This window comes from Thalassophryne amazonica, chromosome 20, assembly GCF_902500255.1.
Source record: "Thalassophryne amazonica chromosome 20, fThaAma1.1, whole genome shotgun sequence".
Taxonomy (NCBI): domain Eukaryota; kingdom Metazoa; phylum Chordata; class Actinopteri; order Batrachoidiformes; family Batrachoididae; genus Thalassophryne; species Thalassophryne amazonica.
Window position 1 is genome coordinate 6,100,052 of NC_047122.1, and position 9,530 is coordinate 6,109,581.

Genomic DNA, 9,530 nt, shown 5'->3' on the forward strand with positions numbered 1-9,530 from the left:
GGGGGGAGCTGAAACTCCAAACCTGAAAGATCTAGAGAAGATCTGTGTGGAGGAGTGGACCAAAATCCCTGCTGCAGTGTGTGAAAACGTGGCAGGAAAAACTACAGGAAACATTTGACCTCTGTAATTGCAAACAAAGGCTACTGTACCAAATATTAAGACTGATTTTTACAGGTGTTCAAATACTCATTTGCAGCAGTAACATACAAATAAATTATTTAAAAAAATCATACATTGTGATTTCCGGATTGTTTTTTTAGATTATGTCTCTCACAGTGGACATGCACCTAAGATGAAAATTTCAGACCCCTCCATGATTTCTAAGTGGGAGAACTTAGAAAATCGCAGGGTGTTCAAATACTTATTTTCCTCACTGTAGTTTATATTTGTTCTTGTGCTGAGCTGCAGGTCTGCGCTCTGAGTTCTGTTATAGTTTATCTTTCCTCCTTTGACCGCGAGATGCATGTGCGCAAACGAACCGTCAGTGAGTAAATGTGGAGATGTCTGGAGTTATATTTGATGTGGACATGTCCTGTGTCTGGCAATCAGTCTGTGAGCAGGACTTATGTCCTTTTTTTAACACAGTGCTCAGTGCTTTGCTCTGACTTCTACGTTGATCACAGGACGCAAAAAAATTGAACATGTTTAATTTTTGCCGTCCGATTGGCTTCGTCCTTTGCATCCCTCGTGCTGTTGTTGTGTCGAGCTGCTTGTTTTGGCACTGAGTTGCTCCCACACGGCGGCGTGATGACACATGAAGCAACTGGAAGCAGCCCCTGTGTGAAAGGGGCTTTACGGGCCCAGAGAGGAAGAGTTTGACACATCAGAGGAGGAGTTTTAAGGTTGATATAAGACTGACTTTTGGTTGTGCAAGTAACTTTTTTTCTTGGTGCAAGTAATTTATTTGCTACTAGCGCCAGTGCAAATAGATTAAAAAAATGTATTTCAACCCCTGCAATCTGGATGATCTTTTTCCTCTTTTGTCTGGAGGACACGACATCCATGATTTCCAAAAACAATTTGAAATGTGGACTCATCAGACCACAGCACACTTTTCCACTTTGCGTCTGTCCATTTCAAATGAGCTCGGGCCCAGAGAAGGCGGGGTGTTTCTGGATGTTGTTGATGTATGGCTTTCACTTCGCATGGTAGAGTTTTAACTTGCACTTGTAGATGTAGCGACGAACTGTGTTAACTGACAATGTTCCTGAGCCCACGCAGTAAGATCTTTACACAATGATGTCGGTTTTTAATGCAGTGCCGACTGAGGGATCGAAGGTCACGGGCATTCAATGTTGGTTTTCGGCCTTGCCGCTTACGTGTAGAAAGTTATTCAGATTCTCTGAATCTTCTCATTATATTATGGACTGTAGATGATGGAATCCCTAAATTCCTTGCAATTGAACATTGTCTTTGTGGTCCATCAGTTTATTCTTAAACTGATGGACCATCAGTCCATCAGTTTATTCTTAAACTGATGGACTATTTTTTTTTTCACGCGGTTGTTCACAAAGTGGTGATCCTCACCCCATCTTTGCTTGTGAATGGCTGAGACTTTTGGGGATGCTCCTTTTATACCAAATCATGACATTCACAATTAGTGTCCTCAGTTCCTAAACACTTATTGAGTGTTAGAAGGAAAGGTGATGTAACACAGTGGTAAACATACCACTGTCCCAGCTTTTTTGAAATGTGTTGCAGCCATCCATTTCAAGCTCCAGATGTATGTCCTGCCTTAGGTCAACAGCAGGGCTGAGCAAACAGTGGCCGGCCTCATGACGACAAACGACACACAAACAACACACATAAGCCGGCCCGGTACATGAACACATATAAAAAGCACACACAAGGTAAGACTTGGGAAAGAAAAACCTTCATTGCTGCTGCATTGAATCATGCAGCAGCAATGCAGGAAAAAACCCATCAGCACAATGAACAATGATCACACACAACAACAGGACGAGAGACGACGACCGAGATTTGTAAGAGTCCAGTTATCAGACAGAACACCCGGAGGCCGCCTTTAGGCGCCATCAACGGCCTTGCTCGTCCCTTCTGGAGGGAGGAAGGGCCCAGCCCTGAACAGTCCACTGTCCAGTCAACGTCAGAGCTGGAGAAGCTGAGGGCGGGGGAAGACCAGGGTGGGTGAGGCATGAGCGTTGTTCTTCTCCAGGAGGTTTTTATGACAGCGGCCTTGAAGTGCAGCTGTGTTTTGGGAAGCCGAATGAAAATCCATATTAGCAGACGCCTGAAAGATTCCACAGTCTGAGACAGAGTGGCTTCCAATACATCTGAATTAGGAGAGGAGATGTGGTCATTACTGACGATCAGTGCGGTTTTCCAGTGCAGCCATCCTACCAGAGACAGTTTCCAACGCGCGGTTAACACCCGCCGACTGAGCTGACACCGCCCTTCCAATCGAATCAATCATGTGGGGCAGCCTGGACGGGCCAATTATTGCCGCTTCCACTTTCTTAATTTTCCGGTAAACCAGCGCTATGCCCACTCCACACAGCAGGAACCCGGTCACCACCATGCCAAATATATACACATCTTCGACGTCCTCCACAGACAGCGTGTAAAGGCACATGACCTGCCATTTCCTCCAACTGTCCATCATGTAACCCATCACATGTGTCCCGGCAGGACAGGTCGGGTCCTCCGCTCCCGAGTGTCTTGTAGAAAAAAATAGTGTCAATTGCGTTCAGAGACCACTTTAACAGATCCATTTTTGCTGTTTCCAGAAGAGCAAAGCTGGCAGCCTCACAGACAACACGCCACAGAAGCAGGAAAGATAAGGAGGGAGGGAGAAGAGAAAAATGCGACCATTTCGGCCGAGGGCAAGGAGGCAAAAAAAAAAAAAATTAAACACAACGTCCCAACTTCATTGGAATTGGGGTTGTGTATATCATTTTTTTAGTTTTTTTTTTTTTTTTTTTGGTCATTCATTACCTCTGTTAGTTATTGGTGCACTAGTTCTCTTCTTCTCCCGAAGATGTTCTTGGTAATGATCATCAGTTATTTTCTGCTGGGCCTAATTCCTAGTTTTTCTGTTTCAGGGCTACCCGGTGCTGCTCCCAGGGAGGTGCTGGGCATTTCACGGAGTCCAGGGAACTCTCGTCATCTCACTTTCTCACCCCATTAGAATTAGCCATGTGACATTGGACCACCTGCCGCGCTACAACTCGCCCACTGGTCGCATCGACTCTGCACCTAAAGACTTTGAGGTCTACGTGAGTGATCACAGTCTGAAATCTTGAAAAGAAAAACTTATTTATTTACTGAATGGATTGTTGCATTTTTTATTTTTTTTTTCATGGAGCAGCCAAAAGAATTTGATCTTTTGTTATAAATTTGTCAATTATCACTCAGTCAAAAAGACATGAGTAATCTGTAGTTTAATTTAGTTTTTCTGACGTATTCTCACTCCGTGTTGATCAGGGGATGGTCAACGACAAAGAAGGCAATCTGCTGGGGAAATTTACTTACGATAAAGATGGAGATCCGACTCAGACATTTGAGCTGGTTGTAAGTTCAAAGAAAAAAAAGGTTCTCATGTTTTGATTGCAGTATGTTTTCTGTCCTCCACCCAATATTTACTCCACAGCTGACCTGCATACATTCTCACAGTATGTTCTTTGTTTTACTCTACTTTCTCTGCCTGGCTGCTGTTCTCCCTGCCTGTAGAAACCCAGCGAGGTGGTCCATCACTATGTGGAGTTGCGTGTCCTCACCAACTGGGGTCAAGTCGAGTACACGTGTGTTTACCGCTTCCGTGTGCACGGAACGATGGCCTCCACATGAGCTTTACAGTGCCTTGAACACAGGTCCATATGTCAGAATGTATTTATGCGAACATCTATATTTACACACACATATACGCAACAACAACAACTTTCAAGCTGCATATCAGCTTATAACAGCTGGGGATGCACTTAACTGATACAAATGCATAACCTCAAATTGAAATACAAAAAACACCAATGAATATAATTCAGTCATTGTCCATCATTGAAATATCCATATGATATGTTTGCTGTCATCTTTAAACTGGTCAGTGAGTTATGACTTTTGAAAAGAAGTTCATTGCTGAGAAACATTATGTGTGTCGACGCTCAGGTTTGAATCTGATTAAATATTTAATTGAATGTCAATGAAAGTAAAATTTGTACAGGTGTCCAAATATTGTATATTGTGATAATTACGAAATAATTTGATTATGCTTAGTTTCTTGTAGGGATGGGTATTAATAAGATTTTATTGATCGATGCCATTATTGATTCCTCTTATCAATCCGATTCCTTTTTGATTCCCTTATCAATACCTCCTGTGAATTTTCTGTGCACTAAAAGGAGGCTTTACAGGTTGTCTATGTCAAGAACATTTTATTGAGTCTTAAAGTAAATAAATATGAAATTGGTCACTGGATCCTTGATGTCTGGACATAAATAAAAATAAACCAAAGCTGTAGTTTTTGTCAACTTTTAACCACTAAAAACACACAAAGATACATTGACGTCTTACCATCTTTACTTACAGCTTATAACAACAGTTACCATAAAAGCATTAAGATGACTCCAAATCAGGTTACAAAGCAGAACGTCTGAGAAGTTTTCAAGAACCTTTATAGCACCATGTCAACCCAACCCCCGCGGATGAAGATTAAATTTAAGACGGATGATATCGTCAGAGTGTCTAAACTCAGAGGCGTATTTGACAAAAAATATGAGCAGAGTTACACCGACGAAGTGTTCACGGTTTCAGAATGTATACAAGGTGTACCACCCATTTATAAATTGAAAGATTATGACGGTGAGCTTATTCGTGGCTCACATGAGCTTATGAGCAGGAATTACAAAAGATTAAAATAAGCAAAGAAACCCTATCAGGTGCAAGACATTCTGGATGAGTGGATGAGGAGGAGGAAATATTTCCTGGTCTGGTGGAAGAATTGGCCAGAAAAGTTCAACTCCGGGTACCTGCAAATCACCTGATTTTGGTATAAATACACACACCGTCAATTCCCCACTGCACTTCAAAATGGATCTTCGTGGAGTACCTTGCACTCAGTCAAAACGGGAGACAGGTGTTGGCTAAAGCTTTCTAGCTTGAATTTAACATCAGACTCTCGGTGAGGGAGTTTTATAATCTGTACATGGCCATGGGGAGACACCTCAAGGACTTACCTCTCTGCATCGACCGGGAGGATTTTGCACAGGGTTACACCCTGTACATCTTCAATTTAAACCCAGAGGACAGTGGTGCTCTGGGCCCTGTCTTCACAGGGACCTTACGACTTCAATTGAGATTCAGAGTTGCAAATCCTCACACCATCACGCTGATCGTGTACGCGTGTTACGATTCTCTCATGGAAATTAATTCCAAGCGGCAGGTCCTCGTGGATTTTTACTGATGAACACCCTGGAATTGGAGGCTGTTATGAGGGGATTAATAGGAGGCCTGTTCGGCGGTGTTTTGGCGTCTGATGAGATAATCCGACAATTTTCTCATAATATATTCAGCATTTCTGCTGTCTGTGGACGGAATGTTCTTCAGGACTTCCCTCACAGTCTCCTCTTCTTCCTCCTCCTCCTCGTCCTCCTCTTCAGGTTGTTTAGTGGGGCGTGTCTCTTGTTGGGCTGAAAATACGCGACTCGTGTTCCCCCTGTTTGATCAGTCTTAAATAGCGCTGCAGCAAAGCCTCATACTTTATAATTTTTTCATAAGGGGAGTGAGTGCGTTCGTCCAGCACGGCCTGCATTTGCGAGTCCACATTGTTTTCAGCCATCAGACTGATGTTATTACATCTTGATGGCTGCAGGATGGAATGGCTGAGTTGCTGCAGCTGCTGAGGACGCAGCAAAAACTTCTTTTGCACGGCTTTGAACACCATTATCCTCTGGACAGTATTAGACTCATTATAGCAGGCAGGGCAGCGGCGAGCAGAGGCAGGAGAAAGACGCCCGTCTGAATCAGCGCCCCACCCTTCCTTTTGTAGCTGGTTTTTCTGTCTGCAGGAAGATGTAAAACCCTCTTTTGTTTTTTTTTAAGGTGCAGAATTGAGACTTGCTCAAAGCAATATGCCCCTTTAAAATATTCAAAGCAATTTCTGATAAGGTTCTCAGAAGCTCAGACCTGCACGTTTTCAAGATGTGCTGACGCTACCTCGCCCCAGCTTTGATTTGTGTTTTAAGAGCGGGGGTGCTCCTTTTTAAAAGAGAGCTCATATCCGTTTATCTTTCTGTAAATAAACCAGAGGCCACTCGTGCAGAAGTAAACCCGACCTTAATCTGAACTTATCTGGACACCCCTGCGTGCAATCCAGTAATAAATACCTGTAAGCTATGCAGGTAGCATCATCAAGAGCCTCCAAAAAATACTGTTTTCTGCCAGGAAACATTTGCTGAGCAAGAATGTTCATCTGTATCTTGTCTCTGGGGTTTTTAAACAGCACCATATTATTACAATTCAAGCTGATGGTTCGACTGTATTTCCCTTTATGAAACACATTCTGTGTGATCATTATAACACTCATATTCCAATGATGTCTGTACTGGGTAAAAATTCTTACAACTTAAAGATGATCTGTGGCTTGAAAGATGAGATTGTCCAAAATAATCTGATGACTCTGGCCTTCTAGAAAAAGACTTTCATCTTCAAAGGAATCAGGCAGACCTTGTAAAAGTGTAATATTTTTATTCTTCACCCTCGGTTCAGAATACAGAGGCTGTTCGGACGTATACACCCATACAATGTTGTCGGGCACATATCTCATGACGTGGTTACAATTTTCCAGCAATGTTTTCACAAACACAGTCTTTCCCGACCCACTCGGTCCAACAATGAGGCAGGAGAATGGGAGCTAAATTCTGGGGTCAAAATCGATTGTGGCGATAGAGTGAGACATGTTTCAAAATCCAAAGAGCTCTGTTTCCCCGTCCTTTAAAAGACTGCGCTTGTCATACACCACTGAAGGTTTTTATGAAATGATACGTTTGCCAGACTGAAGCCGCATTTATGATATTTAATTCCCTGCTGCACCGTTTTGATAGATGCTGCGAGGGTGGGGTCTTTTATATAACCCTTGATGAGACCTTTGACGCTGTCAAAGTTTATTTTCTGACACCTCTCGAGTATTTGAGTGATCCCTGTACCACCCGCATGACTGTTTTACCTCCTACGGTTTTATAAGCAAAACTTTTGGATCAGCTGCTGTGAATTCGATGATGGTGTCACCATCCAACTCATCGGTAAGCTGACCCAAATAAATACCGGAAGGCAGCGGGGGTTTCATCCTGCCTACAAACGTAGATCAGACTATCAGTATCATAATACAGAATCCTGTCAGGGTTTCCCAGAGCTTCCATAAAACTGTATAAGGTCAAACGCGCATACGCGGTTGTAAAAGGCCGCAATAAAAATATTGTCGGCTTGACACAGTCAGGTGACATACCGAGGGCCGTCACACCACTGAATCATCACCAACCGACTATTGAGGAATGTTAGATAAGTGACGTCGTACTGTTCAGAAAACAGAAATCTGAACAGCTCATCCGCATTTCTGATGAGTTTGGTCTGCATTAGAGTTTTAGAGAATTTCCCCTAGAAGGCGTTCAGACAAATCTTTGCTATCTATCATTTTGCAGGATTGTGAGTGATTTTTTTTTTTTTTTTTTTTTTTTTTTTTTTTTCCCCGAATGTTCTGATTTATCCAGTAGTCTGTGATATATTTTTGTCTGCTCTGAGTCTTTATTGAATTTGGGAGGGAAACCGGAGGCTTCCTGCTTATGTTTTAAGAAGGTGTTTATGTACCCCCCATAGATTTTATCGCTTTTATCCTCAAAATGCCAGACTTCAAAAATCTTAGTTACAATGTAGCCTGTATCCAAAGCTTTGTGGAATTCTGGGGTAGCCCATGTTCCACACACAGCTCTCTGCCGATTGGTGTGTGCGCATGGACCTACCTGATTGTTTTCATCAGCGCACGTGTGGCACAGAGCAAACACCAGTGTACCATGAGGAATTCTGTGGGGGAGGATGGGAAATTTTAATCCCCAGGGCGGATAAACGACAGCTTTGATGAGCCCGAAATAAGTCCTGGGATCTTGTCCTGGGTGATATATGAAATTTACGTTGACATAAGGGTAGAGCGAGGTTACATCGACCTAATATACCTGTTCACCTTGCTTAGCCGCGTACGTCAGCCGTGAAGCACAAGTTCGCCCTCCATATAAAGCAAGGTTTGAGGGGAGCCGGTAACCCCCTGTGGGTGAGGAAATGCTGAATGCTCTCATCCCTCTGTTTTATATCAGCCCATTCATGCTGCCAGATTACAGTGAGGCTAACGCCTGGCATAGCACGCAGAGCTGCTATTTTTTTCCTGAGACGCGGCATGCAGCTCTTCAAATGTGGTCAGAGGATTTATCTCATGCTGTGTAAAACATGAAGGACAGCAGTGGTAAAAACATCAGAGAAACTCAGACTTTTATGCTTCCATTGATCTTAGCATAGCCATTTACATAATAATCCCCTGTTGTTTCTCTCCCGTTTAAAGTGTGATTGATCGCTATGTTTTGCGTCTCAGCAACACATTCTAACCACTGCATCGCTACATCCGAATATTTTTTATGCCTCGTTCTATAATTGTCACCGGATGGTATTGCCAGCATTTTTGGGGCGAGGAAGTTCGTTGCAGGCCAAGGCAATTGTAACACATGTGAAAGGAGCCACGCGTTTCAGAGATTCATTCTGACATAAACTTGGAGCACGCTGCAGCCAGGATCTTTCTATTGTTGTCGCAATACGTTATAGCCTCTGCTTTAAAATCAAAAACAGCTTCTTTTTTTTTTGGCTCGTACCATGCGTTAAATTCCCATCTTTCCCCCTCCGACATATCAGCTACCCTGTAAGCTGCAGATTCAGGGTATGGACTGACATAGTTCAGATTTTTTTCTGATCTGAACAGGTGCGGAAAGTGACCTTTGCAGAGGATTTCATCTTTCAGCCGGATTCCCATGGCTTTTGGCATTTGTGCCAAATGCATTGTGAGAAATGATAAGGAATCTATATATTTCTGTTTATACACTCCGTCTGTCATGAGTAATAGTTTACTCCCAGTCATAATCACAGCAGGGGTTATGCTTTGCTCGACTAAATACCTTAGAAGCAGATGTCCGTCAGAACCTTTGGAGTTGTGAGCAATAAACACGTATTCTCTGAATTTTCTCGTTCAAAAATGTTTACAGACCCGGGCTACGCAGTCTGTTCCCCATGCATTCCAAAAATCCCCAATCTTTGTTACAGTACTGACGTAAAACGGTACATGTTCCCCGTCATTATTGACAAATGTTTCAAAGTCATAAAAAACATATATGTCAGAATGCGCCGCTTCAGCTTTGAGCGGTGTCATATAGCAGAGGTGATCCTCGCTCGATTCTTCGAGCACCTCGCTAAATATTGGACACGTTTTCTGCTTACAGACGTGCGGAATGCCGTTTGTAGAGAATGCTCTGTAATACTCGTGTTACATT

At 43.0% G+C, this 9,530-nt stretch overlaps 1 protein-coding gene across 1 annotated transcript in view; it reads left to right on the forward strand.

Annotated features, from left to right (window-relative positions):
* LOC117502059 (SUN domain-containing protein 2-like) overlaps positions 1–4,428 on the forward strand; it is a 112,363-nt gene extending 107,935 nt beyond the window's left edge. The window contains exons 14-16 of the mRNA XM_034161049.1: positions 3,060–3,233; positions 3,442–3,528; positions 3,688–4,428. Coding sequence (XP_034016940.1) covers positions 3,060–3,233; positions 3,442–3,528; positions 3,688–3,804 — 378 coding nt within the window. The 3' untranslated portion in view covers positions 3,805–4,428. The remainder of the gene's footprint in view (positions 1–3,059; positions 3,234–3,441; positions 3,529–3,687) is intronic.
* Positions 4,429–9,530: the final 5,102 nt, after the last annotated feature.